Below are 27,643 nucleotides of genomic sequence, written 5' to 3' on the forward strand. Positions count from 1 at the left end.
ATGGAGGCTGTTGTAAACAGCTGGTAGTTCAAACTAAACACAGTTAGCATCAATAGCAATAATTTTTTCTAAACTGTAATATTTTCCTTCTATTTAAGTTATTTATTTAATTAAACATTTGACTTTTTTTAGCGAAATCCAGCTTTACAAAATCCTGTCCAGTTTCCGCAGACAACTAGGTCAACTAACATAGACCAGAATGTGAGTACAAATATGTACAATCTTAACGTTAAATTAAATCATTGTATTACACTATTGTTATGCCATCCAGGAATGTGTTTTACCTGGTCACACTATTATTTGCTTTTTCTTAACCCACCCCCCCCAAAAAAAAAATACAATGCAATGGGGTTATATGATCATGGAGACTGTTGTAAACAAGATATGTTGCTCGGTGGTCAGGTGCAGGTTATCAAGGGCGACTTGTTATCGAGGGTCTTCTTATCAAGGTTCCACTGTAATAACATTACGAATCCATCTTAAAGTCAGGTTTTCAAAGCCTTTTGGCAAGTGTCTTAAAAACTTCTACAAGTGTATTATGACGATTTACGTGAGTTGTGTACACTACATTATACCTACACGATAGTTTTTTAAATTACTATCAATCACTTCTAAGAGAGGTTATATTTTTGTTTATAACCTCTCATTGCCACTGGCAGTGATTCCTAAGTGTCCAAAATATTTGAAAAAGTACCATTTTGAATATTTTTCATCACTGATTAATAAAACACACAAGTATTGCAATGTTTTTAGTATCTAATACATAATCAAATTTTGTTATGGGTTTAGCCTAGACTATGATACCTTACCATATAAATCCTATTAATCTTTGGTAAATTCCTTCAAACTGTTTACTAAAAACACAGTTTACTATAAATGCGGATTTGAATGCTGACTTCACTGACTATAGTGTCTTACATTAAAGTATTACATTACAAATTACTTATTAGGTACTGGTAAAACGTAGAACGAAAGAGAGTTCTTAATAAATATTGAAGAACAGTAAACAAGTCCATCTGTTACATGTCCGCACAGGTATTTGCTACAAATAACATTTATTCTGATAACTATCGCATCCTACCTAAACACAAATAATCCTAAAACTTAATCAAAGAATTATCAAGTGTACTGTACATATAGCTTTGAAGAAAAATGCGTGATACATTGTAACCAAATTGTTCTTTCTTTTTAGAAACCACAGCAAAAAAGTGTTACTTGGGAGACTAGTCCAACTTCGGTAAGTAAAAATAGTCAATAAAAGAACTAATTTTACTTAAGCCACTCAAGTGTCTTATAAAAACATTGTTTTGAGTAACTTTTGCCTTTTTACTATTTTGTAAAAAAATAAAATATTTATTATATGTTTACAAGTTTCTATCTCTCAGAGTTCATTTGCCTCCATCCTACTGGATATTGAAGATTTAAACTATTTAATAAACTTTTACCTGTTCAATATCATTTGGTATTGTAGAATGACGACCGGTTTCGTGACGACGGTCACATCATCAGGTCAATCCTCATAGAATAGGCCTGCTCAAAGTAAGCGTGCACGCATCGCGATGGTTTCTGTCTCAGTTATAATAAATAAAAAAATAACTGTAAATATTTTGTGTTCTGTGTTCGGTATAAACTTTATGTGTATCTATCGAATCTTTCTACGAGGATTGACCTGATGATGTGACCGTAGTCACGACCCCAGTCGTCATCCAACAATACCAAAGGATATTGAACAGGTAACAGTTTATTTAATAATCCCACATACTGAATATGAAATATCTGGAATGTTTAATAATAAATGCAAGCTGGTCCACACAAGAGGTTGATAAGAGACGTATGACCTATGGGAACGCTCTCTTGCTTGGTTGAAAAATAAAATAAAATCTTAACTCTTCCCAAGTATTTAATTTAACAACTGTCTGATTGGGGGACCCAACAAATGAATACAAATAAAAATCTATAATAAAACATATTTTGGAATTACAAAACCTTTTTTAGATTTCACATGGTACAATGTGGTATTCAAACTCAAAATTTATCTGTAACCTTAATTAGTCCAGTAAATAGAGACAAAAATAGGGGGGTTAATTTACAAACGGTCCGGTAAGTCTAAATTTTTTATATATTGTATAGGATGGTAAGTAGGTGTTAAAACCGCAAAATGCACAATTCTACCCCCTCCGGGCCCGCCGCCATATTGAAAAAACGAAAAATTCTGTACTTTCTATAGATTTTCGCCTATATCTCAGTTTTGGTGCGTTTTAGCGAAATATATGTAATTGCAATGTTGTAGACAATTAAATTTACTATAAAATAAGTTTAACAATTTGGTTCTAAGACTTATGGATACGAAAATTTTTAAATTTTTTTACAATAAAACGTCAATTTTTTTGTTATTTTGACAAATCTCTATTAGTCCAAGCAAACTAAAAAAACTGACACTGGGAACGTTAAAAAATTGCAAGAAAACGTTTTATGGTTTTATTTTGTAGTGATGGGTCTGCAGAGTGACATACTAAAATTGGTCTACAGAAAACCTCCTAAAATCATTATAAAAAATGGCGGCTTTTCTCAACATTCGACAAATTTGAAAAAAATATACCACATGCATATTTTATTCAAAATTTTGTGAGATATTGGCTTGGGACGACCACTGAAGTTTATTGGGTGGTTAGTACTTCATTTACATAGGGAACTCATTTTTGGCCGCCATCTTGGATCCGTCATATTGGATATAAATAAAGAAAATTAAATGCAATGATAACGTTGTGACACATTATTATAAACCAGATTTTCACGCTGATTTCAATGCCGAAATCTGTTTTTAAATATCTGTTTACGTTTTTAAGATATAATCAAACGAAAACTCTCCCCCATACATTTCTTATGGACTTTTCGTACTTGGAATGTTTTTAAATACCATTTTTCTTATATCTCCAGTTCTTATCAACGCTTGCAGTTCAGTATAGCCTTTAAATATTCTGTGATGTAAGCGCTTTCACCTATTAATCATTGAAATCGAACGAGTTAGCGAAGAGCTACAATCCCCAAAACAATAACAAAGATTAAAAAAAGTTAAATTTCATATTGTTTTAGGTTTGTAGCTCGTTGCTAACTCGTTCAATTTGAACGATTAATAGGTGAAAGCGCTTACATCACAGAATACTTAAAGGCTATACTGAACTGCAAGCGTTGATAAGAACTGGAGATATAAGAAAAATGGTATTTAAAAACATTCCAAGTACGAAAAGTCCATAATAAATGTATGGGGGAGAGTTTTCGTTTGATTATATCTTCAAAACGTAAACAGATATTTAAAAACGGATTTCGGCATTGAAATCAGAGTGAAAATCTGGTTTATAATAATGTGTCACAACGTTATCATTGCATTTGATTTTCTTTATTTATATCCAATATGGCGGATCCAAGATGGCGGCCAAAAATGAGTTCCCTATGTAAATGAAGTACTAACCACCCAATAAACTTCGGTGGTCGTCCCAAGTCAATATCTCACAAAATTTTGAATAAAATATGCATGTGGTATATTTTTTTCAAATTTGTCGAATGTTGAGAAAAGCTGCAATTTTTTATCGTGATTTTAGGTTGTTTTCGGTAGACCGATTTTTGGCAACTTTTAGTATGTCACTCTGCAGACCCAACACTACAAAATAAAACCATAAAACGTTTTCTTGAAATTTTTTTTACGTTCCCTGTGTCAGTTTTTTTAGTTTGCTCGGACTAATAGAGATTTGTCAAAATAACAAAAATTTAATGTTTTATAGTATAAAAATTTAAATATTTTCGTTACCATAAGTCTTAGAACCAAATTGTTATACTTATATTATAGGAAATTTAATTGTCTACAACATTTACATTACATATATTTTGCTAAAACGCACCAAAACGGAGATATAGGCGAAAATCTCTAGAAAGTACAGATTTTATCGATTTTTCAATATGGCGGCGGGCGCGGAGGGGGTAGAATTGTGCATTTTGCGGTTTTAACACCTACTTACCATCCTAGACAACATATAAAAAATTTAGACTTACCGGACCGTTTGTAAGTTAACATACCTCTATTTACTGGACTAAATAGTACTAAGTACTTTAACTGTAACCTTTATTTTAATTTAACTGCTTTATGTGAAATTGTTTAATTAATTTTTGGATAAATAAGGTAATTAAGACATTTTAGTTTTAAAATCACCACAAATGAAATTTTCATGTAATAAAACACAATTATGAGAGTCATTCAATAACTAGACAAATTATTATTGTTAAAAAACGGTTTATTCAATCTTTGCAAGACTTGGGTTACTTTGCAGGATAGTCCCCAGCGACACTTATACACCTGTCCCATATTTCTGCTAATTTGTAAATGCCCTTGGCATAACATTCTTTAAGTTGATCTCAAAGCCACTTTTGCACCTGATTTCTTACCCCTTCATTGGATATGAAAATGTATCCCTCAAAGACCATCTTTAAGGAGTTCAAACAGATGGAAGTCTGATGGGGCGAGGTCGGGGCTGTAGGGGGGATGTGGAAGGACCTCTCATCCCAGTGTCTGAAGTTTCTTTTGTCAGCTATGTTGTATGTAGACGGGAGTTGTCATGAAGCAAAATCACGCCTTCAGTCAAAAGTCTAGAGCATTACGTTCAAAATGCAGGTCTTATCTTGTTTTCCAGCATGTTACTGTAGTACTGGCAGTTGATTGTTCTTTAGTCTTTAACAAATTGGCCCCTGAAAATCCAAGAATACTGTAAGCATGACTTCACCGGCAGATGGCTGGGTCTTGAAATGTTATTAAATTCAAGTTGTATGCTTCCACTGAAGGCTCTGTGGTTTTGACACTGGCTGATAGTGGAGGGCCCATGTTTCATCACACATTACAATTCTTTGGAATTATTAAACCCCCTCCTTCATTCGTACATTGATTTTTAACTGTTGACTGATTTGAAGCCTGGTTTCTTTTTGAGCGTTCATGAGTTGTCTGGGCACCTATATCTCACAGGGTTTCTTGTACTGTAGCTTGTTATGAACAGTTTCAACACTCGCGTTTACTTTTTCACTTATCAGTTCAAAGGCCTACTGTCCCAAGTTATCACGTCAATCCGAGATTCGTGACAGGAAGAGTTAACTTCGATCGGTCCGTCCACTGCTTCGCTCGTCAGAAGCTTTTGTATGGCCACTTTGAAACTGTTCTACCCATTTGTAAACAATTCAAACAATTGTCTCACTTTTAAATTTCCGTACACTTTTAACATTCTATTGCGAATTTCACCACCTTTCTCACCTTCAGCGACCAAAAATCTGATAACGGAACGTAGTTCTTCCGCGGGGTAATTCTCGAGCGTACTTGCCATCGTTAACTGAGTAAATTTGAGGTTATGTTTACAAAATATGGTTTAACAGCTGATCAATTGTCATTATGAGGTTGCTAACTTTTATGTTCTGGAAGTTTTGTACTGATTTAATAAACTGGTTTTGCAATAATAATTTGTCGTTACTAACTGAGTGACTTTCTTATTGTAAAACTTTTTAAATGTAAAATGAATTATTAACAGTAGTATGTTCTTTATGTCATAAGGAAACCACCCCCACATCACAAGGGTTTTGGTCGGAAGGTTCATGGATAACTACTTCTGATAGCCCGCCTGTAAGTTGAAATACATTAAATTTTTTTTTTTAATTAAGTCTTCGCATTCAACACATTGAAGTTATATAAAGTAAGCAAATAGCAGTAAATACAGATATTTATGATTCAAATTCTTATAATTATAACTGTACGTGGTTTTCTATGTGTCATTCAACAAAATTTTGTGTTACAATCAGTACTGATTGTCAGTAACAAAATTAGTTGTACTCATACAGGATTCTGTTTGAGCTGCAACTCAATAAATGTGGGAATTTATCAATGATTCAAGAACTTGACTTGTATTGACTTGGGCACTTTATATTATCAAATAGGAAATATGTAAGCTATAAGCAATTCCTTCCTTGCCTTGCAGACCATGAATGTTCATAGTGCATTTTTGTTGATTTATAAACTTGTTTTGCAGATCCAGGATGTCAGCAAACCAAATGAAGAAGCTCAGCCAAAGTTTATAGAGAGAACCTGGGGTGATTGGTGGACTGCTGACCCCTTTGAAGACCCTGAAGACCCTGTAAGCATAAGAGTTCTCTTTCTTGCATAAACACCTGTACGGTAAAACCTCACATAGAAGGTCCCACTTAGGGGTCTCAATCCCGGGATCCCGGCCGATTTTTGATACCTAGAAATCCCGGGATTGGTGACTTTTAATCCCGGGATTAATGGAATTGCAAAACCTATGTTTATATCGATTTGTTTATGAATTTGAGGACTTTTACTTACGGAAAACTAATAAAAATAGTCCAATAACACTTGAAACACATATACTCTTTATTTTTAGGGCGATTATATGAAATGGTATAAGTAATGATCTTTTTTGATTGGAAAATTTAATTATCATTAAACTCAATAGGCGAACGAATGTAGGCCTAAATATATGTTTCAGTTTTTAGACGATTTGGATTTACTTTATGTAAATGTTATTACATTAGTTAGAACTTAATTACAGTAGGACTACAAGTTATTTTGAGTTTTACTTTTGACATTAAACATAAACAACGCAATTTGTGTAGCAAACATAACATTGCAATCGGAAATTTAAGTATTATTTTCATAAAATATAACTATAAACAAACACACAAAATCTCATTATTAAGATTGCTCATATTTAGGGTCTATAACTTTATCTTCGTATTTGGTTATTAGTGTGGTGATTAAATTTCTTATCTAAAATTATGTTTTTCATACACACGCTACTACATGAGCAGATGGTTTATTTTTTTACAGTATCTTATACTGTTTTATTGCTGTCAGTCAAAATAAAATTTTTAAGCTACTACTCGTGATTCTTCCCATTTTATCTTTTTCTCTTAGCTATCTTTAATTGTAGTTGTTAGCCTCCGGATTGCCAAATAATATTAAAAAAGGTTCAAATACCTGCTATTAAGCAATCTAAATTTGTTGTTAGAACAACTAATTTTCATCTCTGCAAAATTTGGCACCTTTATGAGCAATAAATATAAAAATCTCATGGCAAAAAACAAAATCACAGTTTCCTTCAGAACAGAAAACAAGCTTGGTTCATTGTTAAAGGAACGCAGTCCCACGATGACGCAATCTTATGATAAAACTGGCGTTTACAAGATCAATTGCACCGATTGTACGAAATATTACATCGGCCAAACAGCACGTTCCTTCACAAAACGATTCAAAGAGCATATTCCAAAAGCGTCAACAGCCCACCAAACATCGTCTTTTGCCGAACATTTAATATCCCAAGGCCACAATTATACCAACATTAGCAGCAATATGGATATTCTACATTTTTGTAAAGACAGATATAAACTTAACACATTGGAAGAGTTTGAGATATATAAGGCAGTAAAATCCGACCACCATAATGTACTAAATGACCAACAATTTTTCTCGTCTAATTTTATGTATGACACTGCCATCGGTTTACTGGAGAGGGGAGGTGTGATTGACAGGACGCAACCTGGGATGATAAGATAACGGACGTACACCACTGCACTGACCACCCGCAGTCTGGACTCAAACTCCGCCGGGTTAGCGTCGTCTGTTTTTCTTAACTGATCAGTTACCATAAATGTCTCGTGTTCGTGTTTGTGTCGTCTGTAAATGTTTATTTATTTTTCGTGTAAATATGACGCTCTTCGTATGAAGAAAGAAAACTGTCCTTGTGCAGCCTGATGATGGTGTCACACAGACACCGAAACTAGTTGTTCTAACAACAAATTTGGATTGCTTAATAGCAGGTATTTGAACCTTTTTTACTATCTTTAATCCATCTATTAGCGTTACGTATAGCCTACGTGCGAGTGCGGTTGCTCGGGATTTTTTAAAATGTATTTATTACATTCTAGAGTGACATATCACATTTATACACTGTAAATAAGAAATACGGGCGATCAAAGTTCCGCGTGGTAATATTTATTTACTTAGAAAACGGACACATTGCCCAGTGTAACACTGGTAAGGCCAGTTTAAAACATCAAAGTATTTAATGAGGGGACTTCTCGCTCATTTAAAATGGCTAAAAAGTTAAAAATCATCTAATATAAAAAATTCTCGTGTCACAGTGTTTGTCTGCAAACTCCTCCGGAACGACTTCACCGATCGTTATGAAATTTGATGTGTAAATTCTGTAGGTATGCGAATCGGACGTAAACTATTTCCCGTTTCGAAATTCTTAAAAGGGCTCCACCCCAGTGGCTCTGGAGTTTCCCATGTTAACCTTATGAGAAATGGAATTAATGAATCTTAACAGCTGTTTCAATTAAACAAGTTGGTTCTGTACTATGATGTTCAATAGCATTAAAGTTACAAGGATTACCAACAGGGTGCAGCACTATTATTTCTTTTACATTTATGACATCAGCTAATTTGCAACCAAAAGGTGAGTGAGCGTAGCGAACGAGCTAACCTGAAGGCAAGTGAGCGCAGCGAACGAGCTCCAACCTAAAGGTGAGTGAGCGTAGCGAACGAGCTCCAACCCAAAGGTGAGTGAGCGTAGCGAACGAACTTCAACCAGGACGTGATTGAGCGATGCGAACGAGATCATCTTGAAAATTAAACGTAACGGTACTTTCTTTCCATCGGTCTGTCTTAGGGGAAACCTATAACTTAGGCGATACGAAGTTCGCCGGGTCAGCTAGTAATATTATATAATCCCGGGGATTGATCCCGGGATCCCAGGATCGGCGGGGACGAATCCCAAAATCCTGGGATTGGATTGAAGGCCCGGGATTGAGACCCCTAGTCCTACTAGAAAAACAGGCCATGCGGCGGCGCAACACTACGTCCAGTCCTGTGGGATAGTTGTACTGAAATCTTACCATTACAGTCTGACAAACAGCTAGTTTATTTACCTTAAATATACTAGGGATATGGTAGTGGAATTTATTCACTAATGTGACGTCATGGACCCTGCAGCATGACCTGTTTTTCTAGTGGGGCCTGGCACTTACTTGAAAATTTGTAGACCCAGAGGTTTTTTAGTAACATTCACCTAAATACTGAATACATGAATGCTATGATAAATTGAAATTATTTTAACTTAACCAAAATGTCTCTGTTTGCAGGTTTTTGGATGGGGTCCACAACCTACATCTAGAGGCCGACAGATTGTAAGTAAATAAGTAAATACATCTATTCTAGACTAGGAAACCTGCGCTGGATTGTAATATAGTTCGGGATTGAACATGCCTCTATTGTACAAGCTCTCAACATTCTGAAACTAATTTGTTTCCAATGATTGTGTGCTTTTTGTGCTCTTAATATATCAGAGCTTGCAACGGATGGGCAAAAATTAGTTTTCAGCGGTTATATACAAGTTAAAATAACATGTAAAAAAGACTAGTTCACGAATTTCCTAAATTTGTTTGTAAATACTAAATTTTTTGTAAAACAATTACAAAGTGTTAGAAGTTGTCAGTTATATAGTCAATGGTATTATATACAGCAAGTGATATAGTTTGAATCAGCTAACAGCTGTTATATATTTTATTCTTTGTACTTTTCCTTGCTAAGATTCAATTATGATTTAAATGCTTATTGTTATGAGTTCAATTGTAAATAAAGGTGTTGAAAGTAATAGCTCTCTGTTTTAACGTTATTTAAGCTTTTACCAACATAAATAGAATTCAACCTAATATTGAAGTGAATTCCAACATTATTGGCGACCGTGACAGGACACGACTAAAACCAGTGCAAAAATGGATATATCAAAACTAAATCGAAGTAGAGGAGTCATCAGAAGAACCTTCACTAAAACAAGGACAGAACTTGAAGGTTTGATTAGTAGTGAAGATCGGGATTTAACTAAGATTGAAGCTTTAATGGATGTTTTAGCTACTCAATATGAATCCATAGCAAAACATGACTCAGAAGTGTTTGAACTCATGTTGTCAACTGAAGTAAATGACAATGACATGGACAAGGAGATGGAAAGCCAAAAGGACTATGCATTAGCTTTTCAACTAGCTAAGAAATCTGTAGAGAAACTCCTACAGATAAGCCTGGAGGAAGATAAGGTTTCTGTAAGTGGTCAATCACAGCCTTCATCAATTCAGGTAGGCCTAGGTTACCCTATGCATAACAACAGTGGATACAAGCTTCCCTTGATCAAATTCAAAGAGTTTGGGGGCGATCTTAAAGATTGGTTACCATTTTGGGCTCAGTTTTCTAAAATAGATTCTGATGAATCAATAAACCCTAATGACAAAATCCAGTATTTAGTTATGGCAACAATTCCAAACTCTGCAGCCAGAGAAGTGGTTGAAAGTTACCCAGCCACTGGAGAAATGTATCCCGAAGTAATTAAGAGTCTCAAAAGTCGTTTTGGTCGGGATGACTTGCTAACTGAATATTACATTAGGGAAATGTTGAAAATTGTAGTTTACCATGCTTCGTCAACCAAGAAGCTTTCCATTTCTGAATTATATGACAAACTGCAGTGTCATCTAAGAAACCTAGAAACACTAGGGGTGTCCTCAGACACGTGTGCACCTATCCTCTTACCTCTAGTTTCATCTTGTTTGCCAGAAGATGTTTTGAAATTGTGGGAGAGATCTAGTTCTAATACATTCAGTAGGCATAAGGACGAGAAAAATACGTCTAAAGACTTGTTAGAAAATCTTCTTAATTTTCTAAAAGGGGAAATTGAAGGGGAGTAAAAGGTCAAGTTAGCAATGTCTGGTTTTGGTTTCTCATCGACCCCAAGTAAAGAAAAGAATGACAGTAGGCAAAGTAAGGCAACTCCTCCCTTTGTAAATAAATCAAGTTGGCCTAATACAGCTACTGCTACAGGGCTATTTACTTCTGAAAAATGTGACAAATCAAATAGCCAAGGTTGTATATTTTGTACATTTTCTCACAAAAGTCAAGATTGTATCAAAGCCCAATCAATGCCTTTGTCAGAAAGAAAAGCATCTGTAAATAGTAAGAAAGCATGTTTTTGTTGCTTAAAACCTGGACATACTGCAAACAAATGTAGGACTAAGCCTAAGTGTATAGTTTGTAAAAAGTCTCACTTTGTCATCATGTGTGATGAGATTGATCAAATTAAAAAGCAGTCTAATGAATCTAATCCTAGTAGAGAGTTAACGGAACATGAAAATGTCATTGTTCAACCTAAAAGAGACGAAACACTTGCAAACTTAAATACCTGTAATGTGTTGATGCAAACTTTACGTGTCAATGTAACGGGACCCAAAGGTATTTACTGTGCAAGAGCTCTGATTGATTCTGCATCCCAAAGATCATATATTTCATCCAGCTTAGCAGCCAAAGTAGGTTATGTTTCCACCAAAAATGAAAAGATTCAACATTCTCTTTTTGGGGGCAACAGTACAGGAGTAATTCATCATAATGTGTATGTACTACATCTTTCTTCATTAGATGACAAGTATAGATGCCACTTCGAAGTTCTAGACCAGAAGAAGATCTGCGGAAACATCTCACCAGTCGTACGAGGACCCTGGATCGAAGAGCTAGCCTTGCAGAACATCACCTTCAGTGACATTGACTCTTATGGTCCTATAGATGTACTAATAGGAGCAGATGTAGCAGGAAACTTATGGACAGGTGGTCACAAGGCTCTAGACTGTAAATTGGTTGCAGTTGAAACAAAGCTCGGATGGACATTGATGGGGAAAATCCCAAACAAGCAGCGTAGCAAGCAAGATGCAACGAGTTTAGTAACTTCTATGCTGACTACAGGTAAAATTAGTGACCTTTGGACTTTAGATACCTTAGGAATTCTAGATCCTTACGAGAAATGTTCAAGACAGGAATTAGAAGCCGAAACTCAGAAAACCTTTCTTGAAACAGTAAAAATCACCAAAGAAGGACGTTTTGAAGTTCGTCTCCCTTGGATGGCAGATCACTCTCCGCTATCAGACAACTATGACTTGGCTAAGAAAAGACTATCTTCAACAGTGAAAAAACTTAAGAAAGAAGACCTATACGTCAAATACCAAGAAGTATTTGATGGGTGGTTGAATGAAAAGATTATAGAAGAAGTTCCAGCTGAAGAAATGCACAGACCTGCTCATTATCTACCACATCACCCTGTCTTAGAAGTTGGAGTACCAGATCTCGACTTAATAGAAGCAACTGATCTCAATCAACGACTGAGATATCGTCAAAAATTGAAGCAAAATCTCAGGGAACGTTTTCGCTCAGAATATTTGGGACAACTACAACTACATGGCAACAAGAAAAAACCTTATGAACTGAAAGTTGGTGAAATTGTTCTAATTGGAGGTGACGGAGTAAAGAGATTAAATTGGCCATTGGCGCGTGTTGTTGAATTAATCAAAGGAAAGGATGGAAATGTTCGACTTGTGAGGCTTCGTACGCAAAATGGCGAACTCATGAGACCAGTTCAAAGAATATTTCCACTAGAAATCAACTCACAAGAAGATAATATTACACAGGAACATCTTCGACAAGTTGCAAATGAGGAAAACTCAAGATCGACTACAATAAGGGAAATACCCCCTGAAGAAGATGTGTCAAATGTAGAACCTGTGTCAATCACAAAAGAAACCAGACGAGGAAGAGTCATATGTGTTCCGAAGAGATATAGAAACTAAACTTGAGAACATTACTAACAAATGAAAGAAACAAAGGCAACTTAACTTCTCTTTTAAACACAAATTGTTGATCAATAATTAATTGAAGTTCATTTCACTTGTAAATGTTCCATGAACTTGGTGGGAGGATGTTAGAAGTTGTCAGTTATATAGTCAATGGTATTATATACAGCAAGTGATATAGTTTGAATCAGCTAACAGCTGTTATATATTTTATTCTTTGTACTTTTCCTTGCTAAGATTCAATTATGATTTAAATGCTTATTGTTATGAGTTCAATTGTAAATAAAGGTGTTGAAAGTAATAGCTCTCTGTTTTAACGTTATTTAAGCTTTTACCAACACCCAGACAGCACACTTTATCCCAGGGACATCCCATAGTAGTCCCATATGTCCTGAGAATGTCTCGGGATATGTGCGCTATCCTCAGGATATCCCACAAAATCCCGGGACGAGTACGAAATCCACAGGATATCCTACAATATACCGTAATGTCCCGGGATTTGTAAGTTAACCTCAGGATATCCTGTTAAGTCCCGGGATATGTACGAATGCCATAGGATATCCCAGAATGTCCCATGACATCCCGGGACATGTACAAAATCCACTGGATATCCTGTAATGTCCCGTAATGTCCCGGTAACAAACTGAAGAAAAAAAATACTACCACTGATGAAATGTACAGTATATCTAAATTTAAATGTTCAACAAGGCCAATATATAATAATTTGTTTTTTTCACTAGTGCTTTCAGAAACTTGGTTTCCATCTTCAGGCTGTGTTAACACTAGTACAAAAAGGAAATATTTACTCAATAAATTAATTTTAAACAAAGTTAAAACAGATGATTTAAAGGATATTGGAAAAATTAAAAATAATATTAGAAAAATTAATCTTTTGAATTTTGGATATGTTACAGTGCTGTTCTTGATGTAATTATTTTCAGTAATTCCGAATTTATAATTGGGCCGTCTTCATTATTTAACAAATAATTTTGGTCTGTTTTTTTTTTCTAAAAATAAGATTCCCACGCATTAAGATGTTGAGGTTTTATAATTTATTTTAAAAGTTGAAGGTTTCCCAGATTGAAAATATGTCTTGTTAATACTATGGCTAGCAAGGGTTGACTTTACTTTACTGACATATTACTACCACTGAGTTCAGGAAAACTAGAGTTCTATCATAGTTGTGTGGAATGTGAATTTAATTCTAACTTTAAATTAATAAAACAACAAAAAACTAATTTTAATCATATAACAATCAATTATTACAGTGCTAATCTAATGGTGATTAAATAATCTATATTCAAATACCAGTATCCTCTCCAACTACCAGAAAAACAATTCAACTACTTGAGGCCTAAACAGATTAACAGAATCATATATAGCCAATACTGTAGTATCAAAAATATTTTAAGTATTGCGAGTTGCGATCATTGCAACTGTCGGCTACTCTTTAACCACTTGAAAACACCCATAATCAACAAGCGCAGATAGCTCAGGAGGTAAGGTAAGAGGCTCACAAGGCGAAGGTACCAGGTTCGAAACCCGTCTGGGCCAAAAACTTTTTTCTCGTTTTTTTCTTCAAAATTTGTGTTTATTAACTATTTAATCAATTTACTAAACTTATAATTAAGCTTTTCATACTAAATCTATATTATTTTGTGTTTTTTATGATCAGGCCCAGACCACACTTTATCCCAGGGACATCCCATAGTAGTCCCATATGTCCTGAGAATGTCCTGAGGACTACCCTGGGATGACCTCGGATGTCCCACGGATATGCGTGTGAGCTTATCCGTAGGACATCCCCGGGCGGGGACATTAGGCATTCCTGTGGATATCCTGTGATATCCCAAGTTTACCATAGGACCACTATGGGATATCTTGCATACCCTGTCGCAATATCCGTGGGATGTCCTGAGGAGAAAGTGTGCTGTCTGGGCATAAATAGAATTCAACCTAATATTGAAGTGAATTCCAACAAAAGTTTCAGTTCATTCAGTGCATAGTATGGATCTTTGTGAATATTTTACAGTTTATTTCAACTCGATAAACTCTTTAAAAATTCCACGAGGTTCTTTTTTGTAGGACCATGTTTATGTGGTAAACAGCCAGCGGGTTGAACCCTCTTAAGGATTTCAAATCAAAATTTATGATGATGATAGTTTCGACCATTTATTAACTACAAAAGACGGCAAAGTGCACAAAAACCAGTTTTGAAACATTGGATGGTTCAACAAAGGGACTCTTTTAAATGGCTATTAAGTGAAATCTTAAATAATCCCGAGATTGTATTAAAGCTTTGGGATTGAGATCCCTAAATGTGAAATTTATGAATATCTTTCATGTGGTACTTTTATTTGCTTTCAAGGATTATAATTTGTTGTATTTTATCCTTGTCTACAGAAACATAGTCCCTTATCTATTGGAACAAAATACATCGAGAGATCATGGGAGGCCTGGTGGACTCCGAAACCCCAACTTAACGTAAGGATCACATCTACTCTTGTTGAGTATAATGTTTCTTATACTTTGAGTTAAGGAACAAACCATAGCTGTAAGAGAAAATAAATGGTATCAACAATCTGACACATACTTCTTCCCATAAGCTTGTCAAAAGCCTTTGTCATGGGTGAGGGTGAAAAGTGAAAACTATAGTGGAGCAGCGAGGCCAGATTGTAGTGGAGAGTTTTTTTTACCCCTAATTGTGGTGGCGCTGCACATGCACAATGCACGGCGAAGGTAGTGTTTCAAGAGGCTGGATGACAGACATTTTTGATATACAATAAACCTGATTCAATAAACATTATAGTGAAATGTACTAATTTTGTAAAGAAACTAATTGACCGTTAAATATGAAAACACAACAAAGTGTCCATTCATTTATATACTGCCTACATATTTAAAATAATAAAAATGCCATGATATTCTAGAAACTCCTAATCATTGTGTATGTGTAGAAAGTAAAAGGAAAAAAACTGTTTGGAGGATAAATTGCATATCAAATATTTCACTTAATTAAGGGTAACCCTGTAACTTGTTGGAAAAATAGTTACACGATTTCATTTAATGTAGGCCTATTGTAATAAAATTAGTTCTTGTCCCAGACTGGACAGCGTTCATGAACTGACAAAATAATAGTACTTTTTACAGCCGGTTTGACCACTGAGACTCGACCCTTGACCAAACCCTCAAGCCCTGGGCACAATACGAGCAAGGAGCGTCGAGCAGCACTCGAGCGCCAACAGAGTGTGGAAGGTGGTCATGATACAGACTGTTTGCTGTGTTGCTGTTTGCTGGTTGTGGCTTGCACTTTTTGCTGGAAAACTGTCCTTAAAAATACCATATTTTGATAGAAATGATTTTATTAATTTAGCTGACATGTCAAACGCTGCTCCCACTTCATCCCACAGCTTCCTCGTCAACGTAGTGTCTTGAAGTTGTTGTCTTTATAATTCCATATGATGAACGACACTGAATTTCACATATTAAACTTTCAATTTCAATGTCATAAAGCTTCTTCGAAGCAACAACGTCCTTTTTCTTAAGTTGTTTGAAGGGTGATTCTTGCTCCTCCGGAATATTTAACAAGACTAAAACCCATCGGAAGAAGCATGACTCATCAGAGTGTCGAGTGTCGTACAAAAAGTAATTGGGCATGACGAGGCGGTGTTTACGACGCTTAGCGGCACCGCTGCGCTGACTGTCACTTGCCGCTCCAATCTATGAACACACCCCTCTTCATATGGCAACATATGGGGCCCGATTGCAAAGCGGTGGCAGAGCGGCGCCTCTAAAACGCTCGACACTCGACGCTTGAAGCTCACCGCTCCTATCAGGGTAGAGTATCGGAGCGAAGAGGCAAGAGAGCCGTCGCAGGTACCAGCTTTGCTCCCTGCTCCACTATGAGTTGCACCTACGTACAAGTAGCCTTTTATTCAAAACTCGCTCAGCTACGCTCTAGCCTCTATATTTTCACCCTAAAAAAGGGGGGGGGGGGAGTAACTGTGATATTTTGAAGAAAAATTACAAAAGCTGCAATGACTTTTGAAATGTAATTTTTGCAATAATAAGGTTGTAACATTTAGTTTGGAATTATAAGGAGCCTAACATACTAAATTTCAACTGAGATCAGTTGAGCAATTTGTTCAAATATCCAGTTTTCCCGTCATATGGGGTTTTAAAGTTACAATAACTTTTGAACCAGTAATTTTTACAGTGATGGGGTTGTACCGTTTTGTTTATAGTTAAAAGAATTATAACATGCTAAATGTAACCTAAATCGTCCGGGCCATTTTGAGAAAATTACATTAAATTGTAACCAAAACTCAATTTGTGCTTTGTCACGAATAAGTTTTTACTATATCCTACAAACTTTAACTGAGGTAAGTTACTTTGTAGCAAATTTTACACTCTGTTTTAGACTTCTGGACAGCCTGACTCGCCCAATATTGTAATGCCGGCAGATAATACATGGCCTACTTCTGAACCTGGTGTAAGATTGAACATTATTTACTTTACACGTACGATATATGCAGATCAATTGACACATTTTGAGAGAAGTAAATATTTTAATTACACTCACAACTCACAACCCCTCTCACATTACTTGTTGTGTTTGTATGTACCATAAACAAATCAATAGTCATGATATTAAAATAAAAAAAAAAAACAACAAATAATAAAACTTATACCTAGGTTAAAAAATTGAACGATTTGTTTAACACGTTCGCTACCGCAATAGTACAAAATTGTTCATTCATATGGACCAGCGACGCACATTTGCGGACGGCTGGTTTCTGACGGCTAGTCACATTAAAATAGACTGAAGTCGCATATTTGCGTCGGTGTTCCAATGTTATCAAAACGGTTATATCTTTGTAAAGGTCTATTTGAAGGCAGTGAATTCTATGCAGTGATCTACAGGGATGTCTGTCGCACAACTACGTCGCTTGGTCTGTGGATAAGATCATTGGTGACGTCATATGATATTTGGAAAAACTGTTCTTTATTTTGCTGCATCACCGTATGCTGTATGTAGCACCCATGTAGCTTTTATATTTGTTCCATTATAAACTGTTCTTGAAATATCTGTTATTTTTACTTACTTTCACCTAAAAGCGAAACAGAAATGAAGTGTCGCTTATATGTGGCGTTTGGGCTATTTCAAGAAAAATATAATATTTTTCACTATTGTCTTCACTGTAGACCTGGTGTCACACATTACAAAAGGTTATCAAAAATATAAATAAACAAGAATATATTATTTACAAACAAGATTGCAGAGCATTACAAAGTAAATATGATCACTGTTTAACAGGTTTTCGCACGTGGTCTGTGTGTACTGGTAACCAAGTGACAGCCAGTCTATATGTAAAATTGAATTGTATACCCCAGTCTGTGGCAATGACCACGTCGTAGCATATATGCGACGCTCGGTAGCGAATGGAGTATGTTAAACAATTTACTGTTTGCAGATAGTTAAAGCCCATTCTAGATGCAATAAGTACAATAAAATCCATAGTATTTTTTATTTTTTAACTCAGATTTTTCAAGACTATAGGTTGATATTTTTTTATCATCTTCAATTTTAAGTATGATTTTAAAACATACCTGAAAATGTGAATACGAAAAATCATAAAACAAATCAAAATTCTTTAAGGGTACATAATAAACTTTCAGATTCTGTTGTTATTAAAATATCATGGCCAATTTTGATTTACCCCATGTATGGATAAATAAAGATTTTTGATCATGGATTTTTTTATCCACTAAAATGTTGGATATCACTCATGATCATGGATTTTTTTATCCACTAAAATGTTGGATATCACTCATTGTACTGAAGATTTTAGGAATAAGTTACATTATAATATGTGTTACAAATTTGTCCCTTTGTTTTAGACTTCTGGACAGAGTGAGCCGTTTCCCGTAGTGTTGGAGAAAGATGGTACATGGCACAGGCCTACTTCTGAATCTGAAAACTATTTTGTAAGATTAAAACACCATTAAACTAGCTTTTAAATTGAAATCAAATACATCTGCAAAACACACAAATCATTTGACATATTTTCATTTTGAAATAAATACACTCATATCCACTGTCACATTTTCTTTATGTTGATTTGTTCTGTATGAGCCTTTAAGATATCGTCCCTACATGGTATTTTAAACTCCAAACAAAAAGAATCAAATTATGTTATTGTCTGGTTAAATCTAATGATTCACAAGAATCATGTTAAAAATGTTACAAAGGTCTAATGTAATATTTTTTTTTTAACTCGTTCTAGACGCAATAAGTGCAAAATTAAAAATAATCCACACTGTTTTGAGCAATTTATAGAACACTCTAGAAGAAAAATAGTTTTTTCAAGACCATAGGTTGAAATAAAAAAAAAAACTTAAATTGAAAATATAGCTTTATAAGATTGTAACACATGTATAAAAAATGAATGGAAGACTTTTTGACTAAGACTGGTCAATATTTGACATGTCCAGTCAGATGTTTCCAGACATGCAATTTGTCGAGCAGTTTGCAATTGTGCCTCTTCTTGATTGGTCAGTTTTTCAAACACCTAAGAATTGAAGGGACGCTATATGATTTTTGTAAAATAATCCAATTCCCCATCCGTCTTTTGTGTGGCAACTCCCATGTAGGCCTACTCGTGGTTAATCACATTACACACTTTATGCTGGTGGATTCTCTTAGCAGTCTTTAAAAATATACTTCAGCGTTCATCTGATATAGAGCGTTATTTGAGCGTTATCTGAGTGGTTAGAGCGTGGGACATTAGTCTCAGAGGTCCCGGGTTCAAATCCCGTCACATCACCAATGGATTTTATTTAAGTGATAATGTCGCAGCCCCTAGGTCTAGCCTGAAGTAATGTGAAAAACAAACCCAGGCTCGTGCCTAGCGTCTTAGAAAAAATAACTGTTAATCTAATTTAGTGTTTTCATCCTCCAGTTTTCTGCTTTATTCTCAATTTAAATACCTCAAGACAATAGTTTTTTATGAGATATTTCTCACTTTTTGTGTAATAGTTTTAGTTAAATTCAAGAAACATCAAAGCTCCAGTTTTAAAGGTCTAATAGTTTTGACTTTCAATTCCAATTTGCTATAATTTCAAGATTCAGCATTTTTTAAGTTAAGGCATTTAGGAGAATGCCAAGTGTCAATTATTTTTATTTTAAATCACATGAAGAAAGTGATAACACCTCAAGAGGAAGTTATTTTATACAGTTAATTAACACAGCCCATACCTTGCCACTTTAAAAAATGTTCGATTGTCTTTGCTCTTACTCTTATACATTTTTAGAACTATGCAAAGTACCGTTCAATGACCATGACTTTTGATGTTTTTTGTTATGCATTAAAATCTTATATATGTCACTCTTTACAGCACAAATTTCAGGAATGCATTGTGTGTTACTAATTTGACACTTTGTTCTAGATTCCTGGACAGCTTGGCTCGCCTAATGTTGTATTGATGGCAGATGGTACATGGCATTGGCCTGATGATAAACCAGTTGTAAGAACACCATTAAACTAACTTTTAAATTAAAATCAAATACATGTACAATACACACAAATGAATTGACATTTTTGAAAGAAGTAAATATAGTACTCATATCCACTCTCACATTTTCTTTGTGTTGCTCTGTATGGGTCTACAAGAAATAAAAATACATGATATAAAAAAAATAAAAAAATCTATTTCTTAATTATTCTCTGGTTAAATCAAATGATTTGAAAATGATTGAAAATATATTTATGTTAATTTATTCATTTTTATTTTTCTAGACTTGTATCTTTTTAATTTTTGGTAACAGTTGAATTTAAAATCGGAAGTGACTGGTAAATGCTTCTAAATAAGCTCTTTTATAAAGCATTTTATACAGACAAATGAACATTTAGAAGAAAATTAAAACAATAGAGTCATACAATTGAATCTAAGGAGTAAGGAACCTTCTTAAGATTAAACAAATATTATAAGTTAACTGAGTAATTTGAGAGGACTTAAAACGTCTGCAAGCACTTCTCGTGACGTTGTTCAATGGCGCAACATCTACTGAAGCCCGAGCTAAGGTAGAGCGCAAATGTACTTTGAGTCTTATATTCAGAACAGGAGTTGGTTTGCATATTTAGTGTGCATTTTTCCAGATATGCTAGCAAAACTATTACTGTATAGGAATACATATAAACCTTCGCAAATACAATATCTGACAGTTTCAAAGCCAAAACGAATGCTTCGCAATTAAATGTCACCCGATCGTGTTAGTCCATATTTTATATCTAATGATAAAAGGAATTGCTTTATAGATCTATCAGGCATAGCCCTAAGGTAGGCCTGTAATTGAAAGTTACTTTTCACACTGGTTAAAAGTAGTTAAAATACTACCTCAACCTCACTACTGCACACTTAAATCGGGTTGAAATTTTCATTAACAAAGGTGCTCTTGTCTTTTCCACAAAACACTGAGAAATAAGGACATTAATGCGTTACCAACAGACATACACACACAAATACAGAATTGAATTAGGGTATTTGCTACGCTTTAACCAAAGCAAATTACAAACAAAATAATTATTTTAAAGTTTTGATATAGTGTCATCAAATGTTATGATAATCGTTTTTAGGCCTAATCAAACTGTAAAATTGGTGTAAATCTGTTGGCAAATATATAAATAAGTAAATAAATACACAGTCCACAAAACATTTATACGTTAACAACGCCAAGCTTTAAAAATTCATGATGGTTTGCTAAAAAAATCTTTCAATAATATTTTATCGTTTTCATAGCATAAACTAACATTCTGGAGTCCAGACAGAAAACGCAAAAATTATACAGTAAGACACCAATTAAATTTAATAAGAAATAAGGTGCAGCACTAACGATAACTATAGTTGTAAATATAGTGATGTGTTTGTACGTAAAAATGATTCTTACTGCTACCACCGGTTCTAAGGAAAAGTAGCAGTACCATAAACCAACGTTTACATTTAAGAAAAGAACTATAGTACTTACGACCAATTCAAACTGTCCTTCTAATCAAACTGTATTATAGGTGTTAAATATATAAATAAATAAATACACAGGCCACAAAACATGTAACATGTAACGTTAACAACGTAAAGCTTTAAAAACTCACTATGGTTTGCTCAAAAAACTTTCACTTGATGTGGTGCAGGACCTAAGTTATTAATCTCCCTTGGTTTTAATTTTTTTTTTAGTTTTCAAAAATCAAAGCTATTTCCCATTAATAAGATTATTTGTAAGCAACTTTTAATGTTAACATATTAATGACAGTTTGAAGAAACCACCTTTATCCAAACAAATAAATAAATAAGGTCTTTATTCATGAGCGAATTTCAGTTACAAAACTGTTTTACAAATTGATTCAAGTCAGGACTTAAACTAAATAAAACCTCTTATAACTACGAAACAAAATAAGATTAGTTACAAACTCTTTAGGTGATTCATAAAACTGTTGTAAGACAGTGCTTTTAGCTTGCAAGGAAGTGCATTGTACTGAGCCGGCCCGAAGTAAGAAAAACCCCTTCTACCAGCATCAAGAACAACCCTTGGTATGTCAAGCAACAAGTCCTGTCTAGTTCCGCGCTCTCTCACGGCCGACCTCGCTTTCAGTTTTTCCTTCAAGTACTGTGGTGCCTGAGTGACCAGTGTTTTGTGGACGATACATGCAACCTGCTTATCACAGCTCTCTCGGACGGACATTGTATTTGAGATCCTACGGTGACTTGTTATATGATCATATTTTTTAAGTTTGTATACGAACCTTAGAAACAAACGTTTCTTATTTTAAATATTACCGGTACGTAATCTCTAAACAATAATCGTTACATATATCTAGCAAACATTCGGAGGAAATGTGACAAAAAACGCAAAAATCTGAGGTTTTGGACGTTTGTAGTTTTACTTCCTAAGTAGGAAAAGTACCGATATCGTTGTCAAAACGTAAGTAAGTAGAAACCAAAAGTGACACATTGGAAAAGCGAGTTTAGCTACAGGTTACGATCACAGCAAAATCAGAAACATCTTCCGAGATCGCAGAAACATCCACGATCACCCACTGCAGTTGTGATTTTTTACTTTGCACTTTACACAACTGTCCTTGAAGCGCCGTCAATGAGTGGAAACCTTTTTTGTAAGCTATTATGGTGACGATGATTAAAAAAACGTAAGTTTCCCAGCACTAATACAACACTGATTCATGGTATTTTCCCCGGTTATCAAAACTCAAAAAACAATCGTTGGCACTTGCGATTAATTAAACCGGTTAAGTAAGGCACAACGTTTTTAATCTCACTTGGTTTGAATGTGCTAACAAAACTTGATCGGAAATGGTTGCGGTATTTGTAAACAACTTTTAATGTAAACATATCAGTGACAGCTAGAAGTGAGAACTAATCCAAACAGCTGATCGTTATTTCATAAAATGTAATAGTAATCATTAGGAGAAAATTTGACAAAAATCTAACAAAATTGGGTTTTTGATGGTTCGTTATTTTGTTTTAAAGGAAGCGAGGCGATGTTTTTATAGTCAAAGACACTCTCACCAATCCAGTAAATACAGACAAATGATTAGAATCTTGATTGTTACTCTAGTTTTCTAGGGAGTAGGCCGCGTAAAATGACATTTTGGCGTCACAGACGGAATCACAGAATGGACAAACAGACAAACAGACAGACAAACAGACATACAGACAGAAATTGAGATAAGACTCGTTTCGGCTTTCTTAGGCTATGAAACGTAAAAATAACCAAACACTGCATGATTCTAAGCAATGTACAGACAAAACTGTAATTTTATTTATATAGATTTTTTTCACATCATATTTCTGCTTTAAGATGCAATCCATGTAATTTATACACCCATGTAATACACAAATAGTATTTAAACAAGCTGATATCCAAATTTTCTTAATATTCACTTCCGTTTTGAAGGATATTCATGGCAAGGCAAACCTTATCTTAGCAAATTATTTTCTACTATCTTAAAAAACATTATACCAATTAAATATGTTTATGTGCACACACAATTTCCTCTATACTAGGGATACCAAAAATGTTTAAGTAACACTGTTGGCAAAATTAATAACTTAGCTCTTTCATTGATCCTTTGTTAAAAAGATAAACTAATAACTCTCTGATTTTGTAACATTATGAAGTAGGTACACCAATCATGAGACATTAACATCATGAGAGATTAAACCATTGAATACTGTTCTCTCTCGTATCTCTTACAGAATATGTTGTTTTGCTTTACACAATGTCTTTTAAACATGTGATTCATTTTACAGGCCCCCAATCCAACAAAATCTGCAGTATTGCCTGCTGGGGAAAAAGGGAAACCTGGTAATCAATTTGTAAGTATTCAGGTTTATTTGTTTACAAATGATGTTAGCGAATGTCCCATAGGGAATAAGCTATTACCGTAGGTCTCATGGTGAGACCTGGACCCGGGACAGATTTACTTTTTCGTTTTGATGTCCCCAGAGGCCAAAAACATCATCCGTTCAAATTCATTCATATATACTAGCAGTGTACCGGTACCGCGCAGTCCTTGGTACGGTGTTGGCATATAAGTACCGTATATAAATGCTTATTGCAGATAAGGAAGAGGACACGGTTTAAGATAATTTGGTTCTTTTAATTTACAGAATGCTACAGTAGATGTGTTGAATTAGGATAAAAAAGCAGAATTCTTCATATTTAAGTCTGTTCGACTTTAAAATTCAGCACACCTACCATAGCCATAACGGTCTACCACTGTTCTCAACCATAGAAAAAAGTAAAGTTCTCATATTGTACCACAGCTTTTTGTTGGTAGTTTCTTCAAATTAGCTGTTGTCATAAATGCAAAAAATTAATAATGCTGCAAATACATGAAATGTTAAAACTACTGCACAAAAATTTATATTCTAATTAATTGTTTCTTAACAGATTCCAGAAGACATCCACATCCTTGCTGGCAAAAACCAGGACCTGCAAAATGTGTTGCAACAATTTGATTGCGTGAGTGGAGCTCTTTCAAATGAAATTGATCAGATTATGCTTCTCAACAGGAAACTGCGTAAAGATATGGTTAGTCCATTCAATAAAAATTTTATCTGGATGAGGTTTTGCCTAGTGGTTAGTTTCTCAAACTTTGGTGTGGGAGGGACGGGTTCAATTCCCAGCATATTCACTAAACATTTATTTCTCTCATTGACTTCTCGTAAAATGTCACTGGCGTAGAAAGAAAAATAATAGAAATGCTTTTGAACTGTAAAATTATCACAGTTAAATTCTTAAATGGTTGAAAACAAATTGGAAGATTCGTACCTACTACCAAGAATCATTAGTGAAATTATTTTGCTTTGAAACAGGTTCACAAATTAAATTAAAGGCAAATTTTTGGGTGATAAATTTATTAAAATACAAGATAGGCTATCACGTACTGCATGAAATAATATATGAAATTATAATATGCTGTAGTTTTTCCTTAAAGTAGATGCTTATTCTTATTTAGTTAAACAGCAGAATGCAATGATTATAAAATTAAAATTTTAAATATGATTGATGTTCGAATTTGTACGGTCGAGGGATGAATATGGTTTTTTTCTGTTGTTTACCCTGCAAATGATATAATTTTGATAGAATTTAATTTTATTATTTTTTCCAAAGGAAGCAAACTTTGGAAAAGTATACTAAGGACTGTTGAGTATTACTTGGGATGATGTATTCTGTTTTCTCCTCTCAAACTAGCAACTTAAATATTAAAGTATTGGATTTTTTGACCATTCGATGTTTTCAAAACTTAAATCAACTGCTTATACAGGAATAAAATCGAGTAGGTTGGCAGAACTATTTATAAACAGTTCATATCTTCTCAATAAAAATTACCCAATTGCATTATGAATGTATGACCCAAAGTGATTAGTTATAAAATTTAAGCCCCTTGATTTATTAACAGATTTTGTTGTTTTCCAGAACCACCCGAGCAATGGACAATGCTTCTAAAACCTCCAAGACCCTGTTTTTTAAGTGAGTAGCTTCTAAAAAATAATGTTATGGTCTGATTTATTACCTTGATTACTTCTTCTACCTCCCAAAAGTATATATTATTTACTAAGTTAAAATTTGTATTAAAAAATTGTGTTCTTACATAAAAGGTTAAGCATTTAAAAATAAACCATACTTTGTGTAGAGTATCTCAAAGTAATCTTATTGAATTATTTTTTGCTCACATTTTTTAAGGTTGTGAATGATTGTCCAGGTATGTGAAGCTGGCAATGCCCATATCTAAAATAAACTTTAAAATAACCTAAATCGTTTGTTTATCGTTTGTTTAGGTTTGTTTAGCTATTATTGTCGCTTGTTTGGCCTTAGTTATTTTTAAAAACGCCCATTAGTCATTTTGAGTTAAAAACCATTGAAATCGATAGTTTACAGGACTCTACTGTATATTTAATTGAAAATCAATTCAGATTCAGACAAATGGAAATTCGCTTAGTCGGCAGGCTTGCTGCGGCGGAGGTATTTATAATTCTAAATCAACTAAGTCCAAACGATAAACAATCTATGGTATTTCAATGGTTTTTGCAGCAACTGATCTGGTTTTTAGCTCAAAATGACCAATGGGAGCTGCTGGTGTGAAGCTCGCAGCGCCCATTTTATTTTTTGTTTTTAAAAGCAACTAAGGCCAAAAAACGTCAATAATAGCTATAAATAAACCTAAACAACCGATTTGGGTTATTTTCAAGTTTATTTTAAATATGGGCGCTGTCAGCTTCACATACTGTATACTACTGTGTACTACACATTTTGTTTTGTTTCAGGATTGAAAAAATAATCACTAACAATTATAATGTTGTGAAGGATTTCAGAGGAAAAATATGTAAATCGTCTTATTCTCTCATTTAAAAATAAAATTGTCTCAGAATTTAACAAATGATTTTATTTTATTTCAAACATAATAATCCTGATGACCTTAAGCCCTAAGCCTAAGTCCTTAATCCATGCTTAAGCCCTTAACCCGTGCTTTTTTGTTGTGTTAGCTCTAAGCCAAGTTTACAGCAGAGTTACAACACACGTTATAAACCAACTTTTAAACAAAAGTAAAAAAAAACCATCAAATGAACGTTTGATAAATGTTTAGATTATCGTATTCTTATAGTATTAATAAAGGTAATGGTAATCTTTAAATACTATTTTCACAATTACTAATTAGACTAACAAAAATTAGGTTAATAATTACTAATTAGTATTTATAATGATGATATCTAACAAATACTGATATCTGTTAGTAAAGCTATGTGCGCACTTTGGCGGCACGGCACGGACGGCATTTTTTAAGAGGGCGCACTAGGGCGGCACGGCAAGGACGGACGGGACGGGACATCCGCACAACCGCAATTTTGGACAGTTGACAGTCTGTGAGCTAAAAGTCGTGAGTAAAGATAGATGTAGATAAAGTGGTGATAGTAGGTTTAATTTTAGCAGAGGAAGAGGAGACAAGAAGGCGGAAGCAAAGATTTTGGATACACCACATAAACAGGAAAAGACTAAGTTTTGAAGAGTTCTACACCTTGTTTTCTGATCTTGTAGAGGATGATGTGTAAAACTGATTGTTTCATAATAGATCCTATTTCTGCCTACATATTTTCATGCCGGACGTTATCAAAATATTCCGGATGTCGCATGTTGTACAGTTTCGCTCTGATTGATTCAAATTGATTTTTGATCTGATTCAAAATTTAAGATTTTTGTGTGGGACGGGCCGTGCCCATTGCTAGTATTTGTTTTAAGTTGCGCCATAGATTCTTATTAGTCAAAATTCAGCGGGAAAAAAATGTTATATCTAACAACATCTTTTCTCTTTTTAGGAATAATTTTACGGGTTTTAAAATTATGACCATATGGTAAAGTATA

The 27,643-nt window shown here is 34.4% G+C and overlaps 1 protein-coding gene across 1 annotated transcript; it reads left to right on the forward strand.

The window, feature by feature from the left end:
- On the forward strand, nt 1-26,657 carry LOC128989367 (uncharacterized). Its single transcript, XM_054411256.1, has 14 exons — nt 1-12; nt 133-201; nt 1,193-1,237; nt 5,585-5,653; nt 6,057-6,161; nt 9,190-9,234; nt 15,112-15,192; nt 17,129-17,200; nt 18,610-18,696; nt 20,158-20,235; nt 24,031-24,096; nt 24,674-24,814; nt 25,703-25,756; nt 26,551-26,657. Exons 1-13 carry the CDS (start codon nt 1-3, stop codon nt 25,730-25,732), a joined length of 900 nt encoding a protein of 299 aa, XP_054267231.1. The 3' UTR covers nt 25,733-25,756; nt 26,551-26,657.
- Nucleotides 26,658-27,643: the final 986 nt, after the last annotated feature.

The sequence above is a fragment of the Macrosteles quadrilineatus genome, unplaced genomic scaffold (genome assembly GCF_028750875.1).
Source record: "Macrosteles quadrilineatus isolate MER2022 unplaced genomic scaffold, UCM_ALF_1.0 Scaffold_3__2_contigs__length_128488019, whole genome shotgun sequence".
Classification (NCBI taxonomy): Eukaryota; Metazoa; Arthropoda; class Insecta; order Hemiptera; family Cicadellidae; genus Macrosteles; species Macrosteles quadrilineatus.

Bases quoted from the DNA above. Each gene is read 5' to 3' on its own strand.
- LOC128989367 (XM_054411256.1), top strand. The intron at 202-1,192 runs GTGAGTACAAAT...CTTTCTTTTTAG, and splicing joins CAACTAACATAGACCAGAAT to AAACCACAGCAAAAAAGTGT. The intron at 1,238-5,584 runs GTAAGTAAAAAT...TTATGTCATAAG, and splicing joins GGGAGACTAGTCCAACTTCG to GAAACCACCCCCACATCACA.